Genomic DNA, 21909 nt, shown 5'->3' with positions numbered 1-21909 from the left:
ACAAATGGGTTGTACAACTCTGAACTTGCAAATGGAAGAGGGCTAAGCCCCCTCTCTTTTAGCCCAGGTTCGATCTGTCTCCCAGAGTCACCAGGACACACACACACTGTCTTGTTTCTCATACACGTATAGTGTAAAAATTAAGAACCCAGGACGAAGATGTGACACTCGAACAAACTCTTTATTATTTAACCTGTAACCAGTTATTACCCGGTCAGCCCTCCATCAATCAACATGCAGTTTCACTGCTGACGCACACAAATATTATACATTCTGTTATGAATCGCCTCTCTTCAATGCCCGGTGTGTTTTTTTTTTTTGGGGAGATGTTATATATGTCAGAAAGAGCACTGTGACGTCAGAGACACCAGCCAGGGCGCCGGGATCAGAGAGCAAGACCGCGGGAGGCGCGCGGATCACACTGCGGAGAGTTATTGATCACTTATCTATCGACAACCTATTAATTCAACTGAAGAACAGTAAAATTAACGATTAACTTCACTGATTGGTGAGTACTGATTCTTTTCCCGTTCTTTTCCCTGTTTTAAATATCTAGAAAACGGTCAATACCGCCTGGATCGATCAATTACAGTACCATAGTGCGTTTAGTGTTAATAATGTTCAATCCGAAATTAAAGAATGGTTATTCAAATTATTATTTAGGAATTTAATCCTAGAGCTAGAGAATTATATTCCAAGTTGATAAATTTGTTTAAGTAACAGTTGAAATGCATTTTCCATTTGTTTACAAATCATAAGTATGGTAACCACGGCGACACGCGCCACGTCACTGTGCCCGGCTAGGCGTCTCGCATTTGTCACAAAGAGCGGTGTGACGTCACGGACAGCTACTAATACTAATGCTAGTGTATTCCTGTTAATATTAGTGAGAGTACAACTGGTAGTTTTAATATTAATGCTAGTGTTCATGTGAGTATTAATGATGATAGCGCTACTGATAGTTGTAATGCTTGTATTCATGTAATATTAGTGCTTATTATAGATTTACTGTTAGAGTATTTACACTAGTAGTCATGTTAGTTTTAGTGATAGCATTACTGTTATTATAAGTATTAGTAGTGTTGTAGTAATTTTGTGTTATTGTTAGTAATAATGATAGTGTTAGTCATAGTGATAATGTTACTGTTGTAATATTAGTGGTATTTTTGTTAGTGTTTGTTATAGTGTAACTTTAGGTAAGAGTGTATGTGGTGTCCGTCATTGTGTGAGTTTGTGTCTGTGAGTATGTGTACTGTCTATGTGTGATTCTGTAAATGTGTGCGTATCAGTGTGTGGGTGTGTATCTCTGAGTTTAGTGTCTACAGTATGTGTGTGTCTGTGAATGTGTGCTAGTTTGTATTTTTGCATGTGTGTGTGTGATTGTGTGTATAAATGTGTATGGTGTTAGTCAGTATGTGTAGTGTCTTTGTGTGTGAATGTGTGTGAGTGTGTGGGTGTATATCTGTCAGTGTGTGTAAATGTGCGTAGGTGGGCTTGGGCTCCAATGTTGTCGTAGTAGTAATGGTAGTAGTGGTAGTAGCAGTTGTGTCAGTGGCAGCAGTATTAGTAGCAGTAACAGTACTACTAGTAGTTTTAGAAACATTAGTAGTAGCAGTAGGAGTAGCTGTAGTAGCAGTAGTAACACTAGAACCATGAGCAATAGTAACAATAGTAGTAGTAGTTATGCTGTATTTCAAATCTTTAGTTCAACAATATAGTAAAGCTGTGTTGGAGCTTCACTTTAATAATTGCAGCAGCAGGAGCAGAAGAGCAGGAGTCAAACAACAAAAAGAAAACATCAGTACTTGTTAATAGACCAAGGCTGAACAGTGAGAACACGGCTCACATCCTTCTTATTAATAGTAGCAGAAGTAGTAGCAGTGCCAGCAGTAGCAGCAGTAACAGTAGTACCTGCAGCAGTAGGAACAGTAGTACTAGTAGCTTTAGTAGTAGTAGTAGTAAAATATTACTATTACTAGTAGTAGTAGTAGCTGTCATAGTTGTAGTAGCAGTATTAGTGGTAGTAATAGCAGCAGTAATATTTGTTGCAGCTTCACCATAATAACTACAGGAGCAGAAGAGCAGGAGTCTGTTTCAAAGTATTAAAAAACAACAAAATGATTAACTAGAAACAATCAGTTCTTGTTAATACAGCTGAACAGCTGTGATTTAAGGCCACAATTCCTGCTGGGCTAGCATGGAAAAATGTCATATAATGATATGACAGCATATTTTTAGAGAGGGACATATTATCTTCAGTAAAACTGCACTATCTCTTCACTCCCCTGTCTTTAGGAAATGGGCCTGTTTCGACAGAGCTTTACTGGAACTGCAGGTCAGACTGTGCAGTGAGTTTGTGGTTTGTGCAGTGCAGTGTGATGAGGTATACAGGAAGACACATGGGGGAGCACAGTGTTCAGATCTCTAGTGCTGTACAGAGACACACAGGGAGTCCAGTCAGAGCTCTATTGCTGTACAGTGAGGCACACAGGGGAGCCCAGTGTTCAGAGCTCTACAGGGTGACAGGTCTTCTACCCCCACAGCTGTCTCAGGGCTCTAACAGCTCTCTCAGTGTGTCTTTCAGGGCTGAACAGGAGGGGCTATTCCTGTCAGAATGGAGGCTGACTCTTAGAGCTCCAGAGTCAGTATGAGGAGAAGCTCCCAGACCTGACTGCTGCCAGAACCTCTGAGCCTGAGTGGCCTTGAGCCCTGAGCTCCTCAGCAGCTGAGAAAAGCCTCCTGTCTCCTGTGGTCACAGTGTGGCTGAACACCTGCACTGTCTTCTCCTCTCTCTCCCCCTTCCTGTCTCTCTCGCTGTGTGTGCTCTTATCTGTCCATCTCTCTCTCCTTTTCTCTCACTCTGACAGTCTGTGCAGAGTATCTGAATGGGATGTAACATTGATTGGCAAAGGAAAAGACTTCTCACAGACAGAATAAAAAAATGTATCTCCTCTCAGTCAGATTCACAGCTCAGACTCACACACAGAGCATTGGATCCCTCAGTACTTTACCAAAACTCCTACCTCCTGAACAGACAGAAGCTCATCTCCATCCTTCTATTTATCCTGACAATCTGAGTTCTTCAGTTGAATTGTATTCTAGATATTAAAAACAGGGTCAAAATGCGAAAATAATTCACTCTCACCAATCAGTGAAGTTAATCGATTATTCTACGGTTCTTCAGTTAAATTAATTGGTTGTGAGTATTGCCACTCTTACCAGTGTATTATGATTCTCAGCAGCAGCAGACCAATGGTTGTGTCTACAATAGTGACCAGTTGACCAGTCTTTAGCTCTGAGCAGTGGGACTCAGATCACACAGAAGACCTGTCTGTGTGTGATTCCACACCAGCCCTGGGATTCAGCGTCTCCCACACATCTCTCGCAGACAGTCTTATAAATATACAGTTAAACAGAGTCTGATAACAGTTATACAGTTAATTAAATCATCAAACCGGCTGAGGAGCTGAGAGCTCTGGTGGAAATAAAACCAGGAGATACTCTTCAACCTTCAGGATCAGGTGTCTGATCCTCCTGGCTTCTATTCTGTGGAGATTTGTTTAAAATGCTTAAAAGAGCTCATTACAGGGACTTGTGCCCTTTCTCTTCTGCTCTACAGGAGTATGCTATACTATTATTTTAGTCTGTGAAGTTAACTATTTTTTTTGGTTTAATGAATTTTATTCCTTGGTTTGTCACTCTCCATTTCCAGCTGTTACGAATCGCCTTTATTATTGGAGATGTTATATCTGTAAGATGTTATATCCTGGGCTCCGGACAGGAGTCTCCTCCAGCGGAGACATGTCTGCTCCATCAGAACGAGCGCTGTGACGTCACGGTCACCAGCCAGAGCACCAGGATTAGAGAGCGAGACCGCGGGAGGCAAGCGGAGCGCACGGAGGAGAGTTATTGATCACTTATCTATCGACAACTAATTGATTCAACTGAAGAACCGTAGAATAATTGATTAACTTCACGGATTGGTGAGTACTAATTCTTTTCCCGTTTTGACCCTGTTTGTAATATCTAGAAAACAGTCAATACAGCCTGTATCGATCAATTACCATAGTGCGTTTAGTGTTAATAATGTTCAATCCAAAATTAAAGAATGGTTATTCAAATTATTATTTAAAAATTTAATCCTAGAGCTAGAGAATTATATTCCAAGTTGATAAATTTGTTTAAGTAACAGTTGAAATGCATTTTCCATTTGTTTACAAATCATAAGTATGGTAACCACAGCAACAGGCGCCACGTCACTGTCCACGGCTAGGTGTCTCGCCTTTGTCACAAAGAGTGGTGTGACGTCACGGACAGCAACTAATACTAATATTAGTGTCTTCATGTTAATATTAGTGTGAGTACAATCGGTAGTTTTAATATTAATGAGAGTTTTCATGTGAGTATTAATGATGATAGTGCTATTGATTGTTTTAATGCTAGTATTCCTGTTAATATTAGTGATAATTACAGAGATAAGGTTAGATTATTTACACTAGTAGTCATGTTAGTTTAAGTGATAGCATTACTGTTATTATTAGTATTATTAGTGTAGTAGTATTTAGTGTCAGTGTTAGAGAGGATGATAGTGTAAGTCTTAGTGATGGTGTTACTGTTGCAATATTAGTGGTATTTGTATTAGTGTTATTTATAGTGTATTTGTAGTTATGAGTGTATGTGTCTGTTTGTGTGTGGTGTTTGTGAGGAGTGTGTGTTTGTGAGTTTGTGGATGTGTGTCTATAAGTACTCGTAGTGTCTATGTGTGTGTCTGTGAGTGTGTGTAGTGTCTGTGTGTGAGTATTTGGATGTGTGTCTTTCAGTGTGTGATAATGTGTGTGAGTGTGTGGGCATATATCTGTCAGTGTGTGTGAGTATGTGTGTAGGTGGGCTTGGGCTCCACTGCTGTGTCTGACAAAGGTGACCCATCAACAGGTGTTGAGGTCCAGAGTCACTTGTGAATGGAACCACTTTCCAGACCCACGTCCAGAGATCTGTGAGTGCCCTGTTTTTTATCACTATTACTAGTAATGACAGCAGTAGTAGTAGCAGGAGTATAAGTATCAGAATTAGTATTAGAATCAGAAGTCAAGGTCGTAGTAGTAGTTATAGGAGCAGAAGCAGTAGTAACAACAGTGGCAGTTGGATTATTCAAGCAGTTACTTCAGAAACTAAAGTATTAGACATTTATACTCTACTTTTCTATGCATGTTTTGTAAAGTGCCTTGATGCTCTGGATAAATTAAATTAAATTAAATTCAACTTATTTTTATATAGCGCCTTTCACAACAAGGTTGCCGCAAGGCGCTTAACAAAGGAAGTGACAATACAGTTGATATAAAAAGTCTACACACCCTTATTGAAACTGCAGGGTTTTGTGATGTAAAGCCAGAAATCAAGATAAATCATGTCAGACATCTTTCCATCCTTAATGTGACCTTGCAACCAACAAAATTCAAGAGAAAAACAAACAGATACTTATTAGGAAAAATAATTTAAACTAATAAACCTACAACACCCTGGTTGCATAAGTGTGAACCCCTCCCCCCCAACTAATACTTTGTGGAAGATCCTTTTGCATTTATTACAGCAGTACGTGTTTGTGAATTAGTGTCCATGAGCCTTGCACACCTGGACTTTGCAATTTACTCTGTAGACAAGCAAATCTGTTCAAGGAAGAAACTCAGTTTAGTGAACTACTGGTGAATTCAGCCCACATTCTGTATTTGCTTGTCAGGATGGCATCTAAGGTTTCAGACTTAACAACTGCTGTCTTTCATCTTGTTTGGATGTTCTGGTCTCCGAATGGAAGCGTGGGATCAAATCCTACTTCGGATGGCTTCATTTTTTATTTTTTGTGCATTGTTCCTGTCTTATTCTGCTCGCTGACAATGACAATAGGAGGAAAACAGAGAAACCGCTTATCAAGAACACGATGGGCAGGAAACTGCTTTGTCAACACTTTAATGTGATTAGCAGAAAGGAAATTTTAGATGGGCTCCGATTTCTGCATTAAGAACGTTTTGAGCTGTCTGTAAGTGAAGAAAGATTTCTGGTAAGGTATGCATTCAAAAGTCAAAGACCGAAATATAAAAGGAGCAGAAGAATGCAGCAACACTGTGATTTGTGAGTGTTCTGTACTGTTAAAATCCCACGGGTTTCCATGCTTCTTGGATTTCTTTGCCGAAGAAGTGATTCCTGTTTCATTTTCTATTCACCAGCTCGATTTGCATTACGCCCCTCAAACCTCAAAACCGAATAACACACACTAATCAAAGTTGTACAAGGGCTACACTACTTTGCCCCGTCTAAATACCATAATGTGAAATTAAGAAAAAGCAGTATTTTGACAAAGTGCGGTCTTCAAACAGTAAACACTCATGTGTTTATACTTACTCGGGAGCAGATAACCCTCGATTTAGAAAAGCCTTTGCTTGCCCCTTGCTTTCACAGCGATATCTGAATCGAGCCCCAAAGTGGTAAGAAAGCTGAATTACACAAAGCTCATAAGATATTGGGTTGTCACTGTATGCTATCACGTCCTGCTTGCACTGTTCTACTAAAAGATTAGAGTGATAAGAAAGGACACAAATGACCCTTGAATCCACAATCCTAAACTTAAGGGTCGCCAGCTCTACTGGCCGCGCTTCTCTTGCTCCTTAATTACAACAGTAATATTATTAGTGTTGGTTGAACATGGTATAGTAGGCTGACAGCTGGAACAGGTGGCTCATTTACCTCATTTACTGGTAAATGAGGGAGCTACAGCGAAGGACCTAGGTCCCATGATGAAGCGAGCAAAAGAAATCCATTGGGAAAAAATAGATAATCCTTTGATTTATCACTCTGTAGATAAATCACTCATTAAGATACTGTGCGCCACATTGATGACTGGAGTTCCACGAGAGGTAGAAATTACAGCCAGACAGCAGGTACAGTTAGGTGGAGAAATGACAGTTAGTGATCAGCTTAGGGAAAAAATGGAGAACAGCATCCCTATTAGGGTATGGTCAAAACACGATACTGATGTAGGATTGGTAGAATCAGCCAGCCCTGTGTACATAAGCACAAAACTTGGTGTCAAACTCCCTTGGAAGGCACCATATAGCATGAAGCCTGAGGTAGAAGAGGATATAATAATGACAATTGAAGGACTAGTCGAAGCAGGGGTATTGATAGAAACAAACAGTTGTTGCAATACACCCCTGTTGCCAGTTCCTAAGGCAGATAAACAAAAGTGGAGACTGGTCCATGACCTAAAGGCAGTAAACAAAATAGTACAGGATTGGCCTGCTGATGTTCCAAATCCACACACATAACTGACTAATGTTCCCCCTGATGCTAAATATTTTACGGTAATTGATCTATGTGGAGCATTCTTTAGTGTACCCCTGGCAGAAAAATGCAGACATCTGTTTGCATTTACATACAAAGGTAAGAAATACACATACACTCGTATGCCACAGGGGTTTAAACACTCACCCCATGTGTTTAATCAGATTCTGAAAGCAAACCTTGAAGGCCTGACAGTCGAGGGAAACACTAAAGAAAATACAAGTGATGAACATCAAGTGATGGAGGTAGTTACACAGCTCCAGTTGCGCAATTGGTCAGCGCGTGGTACTTCTACAGCAGTGCACAGCAGAGTCATGCCGAGGGTGTGAGTTCGAACCTCACCTGAAGCAGTGTAGCCTGTGTCTTAAGCTACCGAAAGCAACTGACGAGTTTAGATGCTCTTAGGTATTTGCTAGAGATCGCGTCTAAATTAACATGAAATAAACAAGTGAAGGTTTATTTCATATCACACCCAAAGAAGGCTCCACAGCCAAAACGTTGTGTTTTCTTCTCGTTTCAACATGGAATAAACCTTTCCTCCTTCCTTTGCAGCCCATGCATGCTGACACAGCTACTTACTTAAATTACCATCAGCTGTGGACCTCCAACTGACCTGAGAGATATCTACTTAGACGAGAGGAGCACGATGGAGTACCAAAAACTTGAAAAAGCTCTCGCAGTTAGATTCTGTGTTTTTGTTGTTCCCCAGATATGTTTTTAATGTTGTTTTTCTATATGTTTTGAAGTTGTTTCATTTGTTTGTTTGTTTTTATAGTTGTTAGACCACTACAGGGATTTACCTAGGTTCCCAGAAGACTTCTCGTTTTGTGGTTGTTGTTTTTTTCAAGTTACAATTTTTTTCTATTGATAGGACCCCACGCATTACTGTGGGACTAGTTAACTTTAGTTCTTACATTCTACCTGAAATTACCTCAATAACTACAACTCTTTTTTTCTATATGTAACTACAGTTGCTTTCCAGACACCGCAACTATTCACGATGAATCTTATGAATACGTCTTTATGAATAATAGTAGTATTTATTAATAATTAACTTTAATGTATATCTTTATTAGTAGCTGTATTACAGGTAAGGCATGTACAGCATGTCAGAAAGTTTGACGAAAGGTGTCCCTCTATACTACTGACGTTTTCGCCTTCTCTCAGCTTTTTAAAGACTGTCATAAACGCTCAAGAAGTAATTAATTTCAGTTGGAAGTCTGTTTCTGTTGTCTCCGCTTTTGATGAAGAAAAGCCATGCGTGGGAGACTCCCTCTCTGAAGAAGTTTGCCGCCACCTTGCAAGGGAGAAGAGCCATCACCAAAACAACCACTGAGACAATTAACGTTAAACACGTGAAATGCAAGATGTTGTGATTTTTTTCCCACTTAAGGCTTCTATCATTTCTACTCTAACAAGAAAAAACCTCTTTATTAAAAGTGAGATTTGAACAAACATCTCCAGGGGAAACTGTGAACTGAATGCCCTAGACCACCAGCCATCTTGCCTGGGGTTCTTATAATGAATTATATATTTTATTTCTTTCTCCTCGTTGATAAGAAAAAAAGTGAAATCATGTAGAGAAATGTCTTTCTTTCATGGGGAAAACTAGCACGAGCAAATGTAAAGTTTAGAGCAGTGCTCAATAAAATCGATCAGAAACCAAAAGTGCTTCTTATGCGGATCAGTATATTCCGATACCACTGGTTCTGCAGAAGAAATAAGAAAAGCCGAACTCCTAACACTGTGTTGCCATTAAGGCTACTTAGTTAAAAAAAATATTGGCGTTACAAATTATCCGCCGAGCTGTTTTATGTATCCGGCCACCTCTTTCCTTCCTACTTTGCAGTGAGCACAATTCTTTCAGTTCTTCTCTTGTATTTTCCTTGCTATTTTACTGTCCCTTTCCCCCATGTGAAGATGGATCCACAATCGAAACCATGTTTTCACCCTGTGTTTCTGCAGCTGCAGTCTGTATGAGGAGAGGGAGGTATACAGCATCAGTGGCACAATCGGTCAGCATGTGGTACTTATACAGCAGTGGACAGTGGAGTTATGCTGAGGTTGTGAGTTTGAACCTCAACTGGAGCAGTGTGGTCTGTGTCTTTAGCTACTGAAAGCAACTGATGAGTTTAGGTGCTGGAGAGGAGGTTTAAATAATCTGAAAGAAACAAGTAAAGGTTAATCTGTATCACACCCAAAGAAGACTCCACTGCTGAAATGTTGTTTCTCGTTCTTGTTTCAGCATGGAATAAGTAGTTGCAAGAAAATAAGCCCCCTGAATAGGGACCCTGAGATGCAAAGTTCGATATTCTACTGACTGGGCTATTCACGTCTACTCAGTTTCTTTCTGAAACAACGTTTTTCAAGAAATACTTTCAATTTGTGAAATTTGAAATACAATCTTAATGCAGATTATTTTTTCCCAAAAACTGTAAATGGAGAAAACCGACCCGTTTGAGTCTCTGTGGTACAATTGCTTAGTGCAGTCAGGTGAGGACTAAAATGATAGTAAGGTGCTGGTTGAAGCACAACCAGGCGTGCCTTTCTCACTGATCCAACATGAACATCATCTAGGGAAAAAAGGGGCATGTAATGCTTAATACATTATTGACCTTATTGATAATTGGAGGGAATACAAATGCTTTGCATTTATCGAATTAAAGCACGTAACAACTGAGTACCTGAGTTGATATCACTGGGCAATTTCCAATAATGACCAACATCATCAACTTCAAGTAAAATAAGATTCACACATAGAGTTTTATCTTGGATTGGAGGGCGGGAGTATTCATTTATACTCCCGTTGCATCTTGAGCTAAACTATTTTAAAAATATGACGCATATTTTTTCAAGACACTTGTAATCGCCTTAAAGAGAGTTTTCATGAAGATGTACATTGGCTAGCTCTCCACTGTTAATTGATGGGACTTTTGAAGAAACTGTTCTCATACAACCAACATACAAATTACACATCTTAATAAACATGAAGGGAAATCTGTGTTGTGAATAACATAAAACTGTCACTACACATGATTGAGTCCTTGAGTCTGGCACCTAAGACCACTCAGCCATCCTGACAAGCAGTGGAGGCTGGTGTGTTGAATGCACCCGTTGCTTTGTCAAAGGATTATTAACAACTACTGATAGTTTGTTTTTTCTTATTACAGAGATTTCTACATTGCAAGACAATTGACAATATAGATAAAGTAAAGTCTTGGTAAACAAAACAGGCACGGACAGGGATTGAATCTATGAACTTCAGTTTACGAGCCCAACACCTTACCACTTGGCCACCACACCTTAAAGTAAACAACTTCCAATCAAGGCTAAAATGTTCAAATTCAGAACAAAAAAACTATAAACCTTTGAGTACAAATTGCATGAAGAAGAGGAGTAAAACACGCTCAAATGTGATTATTATTGTTGTTCAAATTATTTTTTTCTGAATCTGATTTACATCGCCTGGAGACAGCAACAACAAAAGAAGTGATTCTTAACAAGTAGATAAGCAGCAGCTGTGTGATTCCAACAGATGCCCCCAAAGAACTTGGAGCTTTAATCCAGCTCCTTAAAGCGCTCGGCCGCGTTACTCTCGACAGCACCTCTTCAACTCTTGTTGTCTGACCTAGTGGTGTTATGATGCGTGGAAGCGACTGCAACTTTGTTTTCTGAGATGCTTTCTTTCGCGTGGTGAAACCTTGACTTCTTTGGCACCTCTGGATATAGTTCTTCTGTGGAGCAGGCTTTCACACCTTTTTTTTTTACAGGAAGATGCATTCCAAAACGATCTCTCCTGTTTTAGAAATGCTTTATGCGGCGTGTTTGATTCAACAGATAAACAGTATTCTAATTGTAGAATGCAGATCTGTGCAGCAATCATACTGGATTTGACTGAGATTCTGAAATACTTCTTGCAAAGGTATTCAGACTTTCTTGATCCTATAATAAAAAACTTCCAATCTCTGATGTTACTGTCCTTAAACTCAGACGTGATGTTCTCCAGACGTGCAGTGTCCCTTTACTCTCGTGTTTTCAAAACAATCTCCGTTTCCGGATGTAGTTGAAGTGGAAGTGGCCAGACTGCAGAGGAAAGTATGGAATGATAAAATGTTTCTACAATTTACAAATTGTGGGTTCAAGTCCCCCCAGCATCCTGTGTAATTTTGATTCAACCTTTCGAAATCCTCTAGCGATCGACTTTGATCAAGTCAAATAGAGGACTTCTTCAGAGTCAACAATCGAAAATGAACCCGAGGCCACAAGGGAGGAATTAGCACTAGACCTGGTCAAGCAAGTAATTGCATTACTCCTGTCCTGTAGTCCTTGCTCTTGCTTCATGTTGACTTCAAAATCCTCATGCTCAGCTATAAGGCTCTGCATGGCTTGGCACCTCAGTACCAGTTTGAGCTATTATTGCCCTACTCCCCACCTCACAACCTCCGGTCTTCTAACTTCCAGCCTTTGAAAACCTAATTAGTAAAACTGAAAGAACCATCTCCATAGGTGTTGGTAGTGCACGAGGAGAAGCTGTGACAATGGAAGAGGAGGAGTGAGAAAGGCATGGATGGAAACCTCTTTTCTTGTGCTAATCTGGAAAAAACGAAAATAAAAGCTGAAACATGAAAAAATAATAATAGCCATAAGAGGAAATGGCTCCTAGCAGCAAGCACCCCTTGTTCATATAGTTGTGACCATCCCCATATATCTCATGGGAGACCGGGGTTCCATTTCCCGACAACGAGACTGGTAGCTTTTCTCCCATCAGATTTCAATCTTTCATGCAGTGTGAGAAAGCGTACATAATTTTCCATTTCTGTCATTTTCTGATGGCTATTTCAAAAACTCCTAAATGCTTTTAGAACATCTACCAATGTATTTGATTATTTTTTCCCCTAAACAAGTTCATTATTGATCATAACAACCTCCAGAGAGCAAAGAATGTGCCGAAGATGTGAGGCGTTGAATCTTGAATCAGCTACATGGGTATCTGTTCTGTGGTGGTCAAGATATATTTGTACGAGAAACCAGGAATCCCTTCACTCCTATTAAGCATACAGGATAGGAATGGGACATTTTGTGTGTAAGTGCATATGTCAATGCATTACCTATATAGTAGTGTATATAGTATATAGTATATTGTAGTGCCATTCTCATTTGCACCATACTAGAAGAACCAAGCTCTTTATCATGGGTGAGAATCAAATCCATGCCTCCAGGGTGACACCACTATTAAAAGCTTTGGAAAATGTGTGAAGTTTTATAATCTATCTTCTTTGTGGAGTGAATGTTGTATTTGAGAGAAAAGCAAAGATGCTCACTAAGGTAGGGATGACCAAAACGTCTGGCTATGCAGGAACTGCAAATCATATTCATACGAGGTCATCAGAAAATAATGTTTAATAATGTTTAATTGCATTTAGTTTATGTGGCTGTTAAAGTGTATATATATTGCGGGTCCTGTCTGGTTTAAAAAAAAAATGCATTGAAAAAAACTGTTAAAAAACATAAAAATATGGATTAGTAATGGTGCCAAAATAGATTTTCTTATTAAGAGAGATTCATATAATATCTCTGTTTCCTCATTATTTATCCTTTATTGCATACATATTTCTTGTATTTGATATGTATTCTCTCTGGGGGTAAATAAAATGTAGATTGTGCAACAAAGACTTTGAGCTTTTTGGTAGATTTTAATCAGATGTGGGACTTTTTTTCTTAAGAGTTACAGTTAAGGAACCTAATCTGTTTTATACAAATTTCTTGCTCAAAATGTAAAATGTAAGTTAAAAGATGTTACACAATTACAAGCCTATCCAATGAGAACAGTCTTAATTGGAAATTAAACAGGACTAAACTTAACATTCCAAGACCAAACAGAAATAAAGAAATCAATTTAGACTTAATTCATTTTAAAACTGAATAAAACTAAAAACTTTATACATTTTATTATACACAAAAAAGTAAATGGCATGATTAAAACTAATTCTGTTCTAATCACCCATAAGTAAGGGTAATAACAGTCAAAATTTAGTTGACTAGACTAAATCAAAAGTGGGTGACTACAAAGAGACTATAACAAATAGACATTTTAGGAACAAGTAAAGGCTTATTCTATGCTGAAAAGTGAAGAAAGAAAACACAATGTGTCGGCTGTGGAAGCTTTAACGAATGTCACATACTAACGCAGCTACCTACTTCAACGAATAGAGATTTCAGTGGAAAACTGGTGACTAAATTGGTGTGTTTTTAAGTCGCCTGACTGGATAAAACACTTCCCATACTAACTGTAGCTGAACTAACTCGCTCCTGTGTGACTGCATTGGTAGATTCTAAAGGTCTCCTGTGTGAGTATGCTGGTTGGCTTTTAAGGTATTTGAATCACTAAAACCCTTTCCACACTGACTGCAGCTGAAAGGTATCTCTCCTGTGAAATTAAGGGTAGTCTGGTGGCTCTGTGGTTAAGGATCTATGTCTGTGGGTGGAAGATTGCCATTTCAAATTCCTCAATTGACAGGGAAATATTACTCTATTGGACCCCTGAACAAAGCCCTTAATCCTGATAGCTCCAGGCATGCTGTACAAAGAGCTGATCCTGTGCTCTGACACCAAGCTTCTCTCCCTATCTGCAGGCCTCATGGTGAGCATGTTGTGAAAAGACAAATACCTAATACACGAAATTGTATACGGCCAATAAAGTGATCTTATTTTATGCGCTGGTGAGCTCTTCAGGTGATTCAGTCATTAAAACTCTTCCCACTCTGACTGCAGCTGAATGGTCTCTCTCCTGTGTGAATATGCTGGTGTGTTTTTAAGTGACCTGACTGACTAAAACTCCTACCACACTGACTGCAGCTGAATGGTCTCTCTCCTGCATGAATATGCTGATGCGTTTTTAAGTGACCTGACTGACTAAAACTCCTACCACACTGACTGCAGCTGAATGGTCTCTCTCCTGTGTGAATGCGCTGGTGGGTTTTTAAGGTACCTGACTGACTAAAACTCTTCCCACAGTGACTGCAGCTGAATGGTCTCTCTCCTGTGTGAATGTGCTGATGTCGTTTTAAGAGGTGCAAATGACTAAAACTCTTCCCACACTGACTGCAGCTGAATGGTCTCTCTCCTGTGTGAATGCGCTGGTGTCTTTTTAAGACGCATGAGTGACTAAAACTCTTCCCACACTGACTGCAGCTGAAAGGTCTCTCTCCTGTTTGAAGGTGCTGGTCGGGTTTTGATTTGCTAGACTGACAGAAACGCTGCTCCTCCCTGTGCCATAACGGCAGTTTGTCCACTCCATCTGAGGAAAGCCTTGAGTGATTCTTCCTCATCCTCTGATCATGCTGTGGTCTCTTATTCTGCAAATGCTCCATGGAATGGTCTTGCTCTGTGTCCTGAAACTGAGATTTGTTTTCTCCATTGTGTCCTTCAGTGTGCTGGTCAGCAGTGTGAATCAACTGGGGCTCCATGTCCTGCTCTTTAACATTAAACTCACTCAGTTCTTCTTTGAGTTCATGTACAGTGATGCAGTAAAGTTCATTACAATGTTCTGCAATATTCTTGGCATCCAGATGATTAATCTTCTCCGTAAATATTAAGAGTCCAGGTGTCTCACGCTCAGGTTCTATCTTCATCATGGGCACAGAGTCCAGATCTTCGACACTCTGTCTGCCCTCTGTGTGCTGCTCACTGAGTGTCTCTTTCCCTTCTGCAACAGTGAGCTCTGTTTCCTGCATCAGATTGGAGCCCCACTCCTCCTCACTGTGCTGCTGTTCAAGAGGAGCCCTTTCCCCAGCATCAGGGAGAGCACTGGCCTCTGAGCCTGTAAACACAGGACAAGAAAACAAGACCTTTATAATAATAATAATAATAATAATAATAATAATAATAATAAAAATCTTCTCAAAGTGCTTTACATAATGCCAACAACAACAACAACAAAAAACACAATATAAGCATGATGAGAATACACTGTTTTAGGAGACAGCAGATTGTGGTACAAAATACAGTAGGAGCAGATGGGTAAAGAACAGGTAAATAAAGGCTCTTCTAAAGAAGAAAGTTTTGAGTCTGGATTTAAAGGAGTTTAGAGAAGGTGACTCTCTGATATCCCTGGGGATAGAGTTCCAGAGTTTAGGGCATAACAGAAGGGCCTTTCATTCATAGAGTGTAGACAGACCGGGGGACAGATAGGAGACCAGAAACAGAAGAGAGAAGGTTGCGAGGTGGGGAGTAGAGCGATAATAACTCAGACAGGTACTGAGGTGCCAAGCCAAGCAGAGACTTATAGGTGAGCAGGAGGAATTTTAAGTTGACACGAAACTTGACAGGAAGCCAGTGCAAGGACTCCAGGATAGGAGTAATGTGAACACTTGTACTAGACCTGGTCAGGATTCTGGCTGCCGAATTTTGGACATAGTTTGTTCAATGTGGATTTAGAAACCCCAGAGAGCAGAGCGTTATAGTGGTCGATTTGGAAGAAGAAAAAACTTTTCAGCCACAGTTAACGATAATATAGGGTGTAGTTGAGCAATATTTTTGAGGCGAAAGAAAGAAGTTTTGACAATATGTTGCACACGTTGGTCAAATGTCAAGCCTGAGTCAAATATCATCCCCAAGTTTTTCCAATTTAGACTGAAGCTCAAGTACAGAACCATCTACAGATAGGGTTACAGGATTGGCTTTACAAAGTTGATGGGGGGGGGGGGGGGTTCCAATAAGCATGACTTCAGTCTTGTCACAGTTAAGATAAAGGAAATTTTGAGTCATCCTAGTTTTTATGTCAGAGATGTAATTAGATAGAAAAGAGACAGCCACATTAGCGTCAGGTTTGGTATGGATGTATATTTGAGTATAATCAGCATAATAATGACAGCTGAGGCCATGTGATCTAGTATTTAGCCCTGAACTTTAATACGAGCTTAGAGTAGCGCTCAAAAGGAAGTACTATCCACGCAAAAAGTAGCTTACATTTTAAACTTGAGATAGCAAAGATATTATTTAGTAGCATGTTAGTGGGGCCAGCGGGGGGCGCCCACCCTGCGGTCCATGTGGGTCCTAATGCCCCAGTATAGTGACGGGGACACTATACTGTAAACAGGCGCCGTCCTTCGGATGAGACGTAAAACCGAGGTCCTGACTCTCTGTGGTCATTAAAAATCCCAGGGCGCTTCTCGAAAAGAGTAGGGGTGTAACCCCGGTGTCCTGAACAAATTTCCAATTGGCCCTTACTAATCATGGCCTCCTAATAATCCCCCTCTATGAATTGGCTACATTACTCTGCTCTCCTCCCCACTGATAGCTAATGTGTGGTGAGCGTTCTGGCGCACTATGGCTGCCGTCGCATCATCCAGGTGGATGCTGCACATTGGTGGTGGTGGAGGGGAGTCCCCATTACCTGTAAAGCGCTTTGAGTGGAGTGTCCAGAAAAGCGCTATATAAGTGTAAGCAATTATTATTATTATTATGTAATTTAAGTTTTAAAAACTAATTTTCCAAACTTGATATACATCAAAGATTCAAACACATTTAATCTCTTTTAACACAGATAACGTGAAAAGGGATTAAAACTACAGCAGACAAGTACTTTACGTAACATTTTTACACAAATTCATGTATAGCCATTTAGTGGTGAACAAAAAAATTCAAATACTGTAAATAAAAATGTAAAGAATGTGGGAAACATAAAAAATTCAACTCTTATACACGCAGCTGAGTTCCTTATTTGGGAACTAGTCACTAGTTATCATGCAGCATCACCATCGATATGACAAGTACAAAGAGGAAAGGCAAGTCAAGAGAAGTTAAGCTGTATCACTGTTTTTATTATACTTTAAACTACATACATGCATGTACTAGTAGACTCCCAATCGATTTGGGTTGTTTAAGCAGAGGGGAATAAGTGGGTATAAAGGGGTGTTCTGATTATAGGCGATTTTAGATATACAAGCTATGTTACAAACCTAACTACCGTGAAAAAGTAAGTCTACTGTAATAATATCACAAGTACATTACATTTACACTAACAGTGCACTGAAAGAAAATGAGGGGTTGATCCAAACACACTGACTGGACACTCCAGTACATTAACACTGCACTGAGAGAAAGGGAGGTTAATTACACACACTGACTGGACACTACAGTACATTAAGACTGCATTGAGATTAGTTAATACAGACACAGGCCCTGGAGGACTGCAATACTTAAACCAATTAAAATTATTTTGTATACACAATCATTAGTATACATATAATAATATAAATCAATAAAACGTAAAAACAATATATATATACACATAAGTCTTCTTTCTTAATTACATTGTATTATTATCTGATTCAGTGAAACACTGTAACCAGACAAAACAGTTCAGTTTCCAGTTAAGAATCCCGTTGTTACATCACACAAGTCTTTACCACTTCACTCTGCCTCTCTCCACTATACTCTCACCAGTGAGGAAGTTAAAGACACTGTTTTTAAACTCACACACACCCTGACTACATACAAGTCACCTCACTGACCTGAGAGCTGCAGTTTCGTGTCCATTTCTTCTTTTATTCCTGCAGGGACTTCACAGGGAAGCGTCTGGGTACCCTGATCTCCTCCTGCTCCCGAATCCTTCTCGCACAGCTGCAATCTCCACTTCAGGCTCTCGTTTTCCTTCTTCAGCTGCGCCATTTCACTCCCGACACTGTCCTCCACACACTGTGTGATTTTAAACACGGCCCGTCTTACCAGTATCTTGGAGATGCTGCGGAGTTTGTTTTCAATCTCCTCAGAGTCAGAAATCCTGCTTCGAAACACTCGTGAAACTTCATACACGATCGATTTGAGCAAAATCTCCATGAAAGAGTGAAGCTCAGTTTCCAGATTGAACAGTAAAATTGTCATATTTAACCAAAGTTGATCACAAATACAGAGAGAGTGCTGTGCTGATACTGAAATGACAAACACTCCTACGCACCTACGGGTCTATATGATTGCAAGAGTTTGAACTCACACTTGAAGCAGGAACAGGAACTGAGCGATCACTCCTCCTACATCCTGCCACATGACGCACTTCCTTAGTGATTGTTGCTATGCACTTCACGTGAAGGACTTTCAGTATGTTGTATCTTGTTGAATATACAATGAAAAAAAATGTAGCATAGTTTACAAATATATGTACATACAATATACACATATATATATACACACGTACAAATATATATATATGTTCTATTTTCATATATTTCCAGATCCTTCGCCTGTATTGAAATAAATAACAGCACTTAAACGTGTATTGAAATAAAGGGATCAAACTTTTAATGTAATGGATTCATATCTAAACAATGTCTGCTAATAGACGGTAATGTGAACAATTCCTGTTGCCAATTGGTTTGATATCTCCAAGACATCCAAGAGATCAGGTATTGAAAATATTTTTTTAAACAGAAAATGTTAAATGGAAAGTAGGTCAAAAACCTTCTGATAATCTAAGTACACCATACTACATGTTCTGTGCATCCATTAGTTCTATGGGCTTTATGGCATTTAATTAGTTAGACAAATTATATTTCTGATTACAATAGATAGTTTTATATCTGTATTCATAATAAAGGTTGGTTTTATTATAATTTATGATTTCTATAATTTATAGTAATCCTTTGTTTCATTTTTCAGAAAAAGACTGCAATGTTGATGGAATAAGAAAAAAAAAGTCCCTAAAAGACTGTGATTTGAATGAAGCATTTTTTGTCAACATTTAACATTTTGCAGCTCTCTGACAAACCAGCAGCATTCTGACAGAAAGAGCAGTTGTAAACTGTCATTGTCTCAGTTGTCCAGAGGAGCAGAGTGACTGAGAGGTCAGAGCTGTTAGCTGGTATTGCCAGTGTGAGGACAGCTCTCCAGCTCCGTCTCATTGACTTCACACCACCTGAGTGCTGATGCTCTTTCTCTCCTGCTCGTCTCCTCTCCACTCCCGTCTTTTGTTCTTTTGTTTGATTTATCAGCTGTCCCTCATACATGAAGGAGGCACCAAAGCCAAAACATTGTGTCTCTTTTATTTTCACTATGGAATAAACCTTTACCTGCTCCTTTACCTTGTCTGCAGTCTCACCTCCTGCTGCTCCATTGTCTGCAGTTTCTGTCCAGAGTTTCACCTCCTGCTGCTCCATTGTCAGAATGAATGATGTGTCACAGGACTGTTCTCACCTGTTAACACCCAGTAACATTTCTGCCCAGGTGGCAATTTAAATACCTGATTCTGTATTTTAATGTGTCTGTTTTGTGTTTAATGTCTTCATCCTGCTCTTTTTGTAATGAAATTGTTGTACTTGAAGTTGTAAAACTCAAACCTTGGTTTACCATGAGATTTTAACATGATTTCTTGTTGTAATGTTCATCTGCATTTGATATGTTTATATTTCACTATATTTACTCATAATCATATGTACTCATACATACTCCATGTAGATAATGTAAACGAAATCTCATGTCACAGTAAAGGCTCACACAGCGAGAATTCTTGAAGAATAAAATCACACTACACAACTTTGGAACATCACGTCCAAGTTTAGTGACAGCAACATTAGAGATTTTAAGCTAAGAAGTTCCAGATCACCTTTTTATTAAAAGTTCAAGCAAAATTGAATAACTTTGCAAGGAACATTTCAAAATCTCAATCAAATCCAGTACAATCCCAATGGATTAATCTGAATTTACTCCCTGCGATCCCGACGAGTTTGGAAACAATTTTATGGTTCTTATGGTAAGAAAAATAACACAAGATCACACAGATTCATTAATGCTTACATCATAATGTTATTAGACTAGGACACTGATGTGAATATGTGTTTGGGTTTCTATTCACCGATTCTTGTTGAAGACTTGATGATTTACAATTAAAGAATCAGTAGTGTCGGAAAGCAGGAGCTCTGTTTCTCAGCGATCTTGAAGGCATGTCTATGTAGAGCACAGTGTGAAGATCTGTACTAAAGAACACCAAGTGCTTAATGTGACATCTTTTACCATTGCAACTTTTCATCTCAGGTGTACTTTTAAGAGGCATAGAAAGAACAGTTGTGTTGACACTCTCATCACACAGCAGAGTGGCGCATCTGACGCGTGCTGGGCCCATAACCCAAAAGTTAATGCAGCAAAACCCTTCTCTTCTATGGACATTTTATGGAAGACTTAAGCACACCATCGGGTCAATGTAGTATAAGAAAAAAAAACATAAACAAAGTCTCTTTGTATAAGTCCCGTTCTAAGTTTCTTGCTTTTGTGAGCAAACTTACCCAGATCTGCAATATTTTAAAATATATGGAATAATTAATTGGAAATAACTAAATTATCGACAATATCCAGTTATATACTTGGACAGACAAAAAAAAAGATTATGATATTACATATACCCACATACCTCATATCCTACATATTAACATACTGACCAGAATAATTGAAAAGCTATGATTCTGAACCCCTGCAGTTAGTGTTAATTAGAAAAACAACAGTGCTGCAACCTGAGCACAAGTTCAGCTGTTTTCCAGCTTTGCTCTGCACGGTTTTTCGTTGCAATTGAGCTCAGAGCTGGAGATGATCTCCAGACAGTATGGTTAACACCTGGTTAACTAGTCCGCAGCTGTGTGCTCCTTTCAAAAGTTTGACCCAATTGACCCAATGTGTGGTTCTATAGCTGTCAGATGCAGTTCCCTTACATAAAGGACATTTATTACTGAGGAGCCCGATTGACAAGCCAGGCAGGAGTCAGATCTACAATTTTCTGATCCACGTGATTCTGAATACTTGATTCAGGCCCATTTATAGCTTTCTCTGTTCAAGCTAAAAATAAAAAGGTTCAGTGCGTATCAAAGAATCATCAATAAATTGAATGCGGAAGTTAAGTCCTGTTCTAAGTTTCCTGCTTTTGAGAGCAAACTTACCCACATCTGCAATATTTTAAAATATATGCTGTTGTTGAATTGGAAATAACTAAATTAAAATATCCATTTCCAGTTATATACTTGAACGAGACTGAAAAAATAACAATAATGACCTACATATTAACACATTGATCAGAATAATTGAAAAGTTTTGATTCAGAACCCCTGCAGTTAGTGTTAATTAGAAAAAAACAAAAGTGCTGAAACCGGAGCATAAATTCAGCTGCTCTCCAGGTTTGTTCCACATGGTTTTTCGTTGCAATTGAGCTCAGAGCTGGAGATGATCTCTAGATAGAACCGTGTAAACTAGTCCGCAGCTGTGTGCTCCTTTCGAAAGTTTGTTGCAATTGACCCAATGTGTCGTTCTATAGCTCTCAGGTGCAGTTCACTTACACAGAGGACATTTATTACTGAGGAGCCTGATAGGTTTAAAAGCAACACGAGTCAAGCAGGAGATGAACCTACAATCTTTTGATCTGCGTTATCCATTGCGTTACTGCCCTTCCTCTCACATTGCTGTACTGCACCAGAGTGAGCTCAGCGCTGTAGTACCATCTATAATATATGGGGTGGTGCGGTGGCTAGGGATCTGTGCCTGTGCCTGGAAAGTTGCAAGTTAGCGTCTCGAGGCCAGCAGAGAAATTCTCTTAATGTTAGA

General features: G+C 39.4%; 1 protein-coding gene, 1 long non-coding RNA gene and 1 other non-coding gene across 6 annotated transcripts; 2 read left to right on the top strand and 1 right to left on the bottom strand.

Annotated features, from left to right (window-relative positions):
• Nucleotides 1–377: 377 nt before the first annotated feature.
• On the top strand, nt 378–8787 carry LOC148663689 (uncharacterized). Of its 4 annotated transcripts, none has more exons than XR_015936433.1 (6): nt 378–508; nt 2296–2335; nt 3713–3983; nt 4229–4357; nt 4933–4993; nt 7885–8787. It is a non-coding gene; the product is annotated as an uncharacterized LOC148663689 (long non-coding RNA). The 4 variants fall into 4 exon arrangements; XR_015936434.1 differs by lacking the exon at nt 378–508 and adding an exon at nt 908–930; XR_015936432.1 differs by lacking the exon at nt 378–508 and having other exon boundaries at nt 1986–2335.
• On the top strand, nt 7589–7682 carry trnar-ucu (transfer RNA arginine (anticodon UCU)). The gene is made up of 2 exons: nt 7589–7626; nt 7647–7682. It is a non-coding gene; the product is annotated as a tRNA-Arg (tRNA).
• A 4883-nt stretch (nt 8788–13670) lies between the features above and the next one.
• LOC148663688 (uncharacterized) lies at nt 13671–18319 on the bottom strand. Its single transcript, XM_088631390.1, has 2 exons — nt 17847–18319; nt 13671–15151 (listed from the first exon to the last, which is right to left on the bottom strand). The coding sequence occupies exons 1-2, from the start codon at nt 18214–18216 to the stop codon at nt 14070–14072; spliced, it is 1452 nt and encodes a 483-aa protein (XP_088487516.1). The 5' UTR covers nt 18217–18319; the 3' UTR covers nt 13671–14069.
• Between the last annotated feature and the right edge of the window lie 3590 nt (nt 18320–21909).

Source organism: Lepisosteus platostomus, chromosome 5 (assembly GCF_059453375.1).
Source record: "Lepisosteus platostomus isolate fLepPlt1 chromosome 5, fLepPlt1.hap1, whole genome shotgun sequence".
Lineage (NCBI taxonomy): Eukaryota > Metazoa > Chordata > Actinopteri > Semionotiformes > Lepisosteidae > Lepisosteus > Lepisosteus platostomus.
The sequence above is the reverse complement of the archived record's forward strand: the minus strand, read 5'-3'. Positions and strand labels throughout refer to the sequence as shown.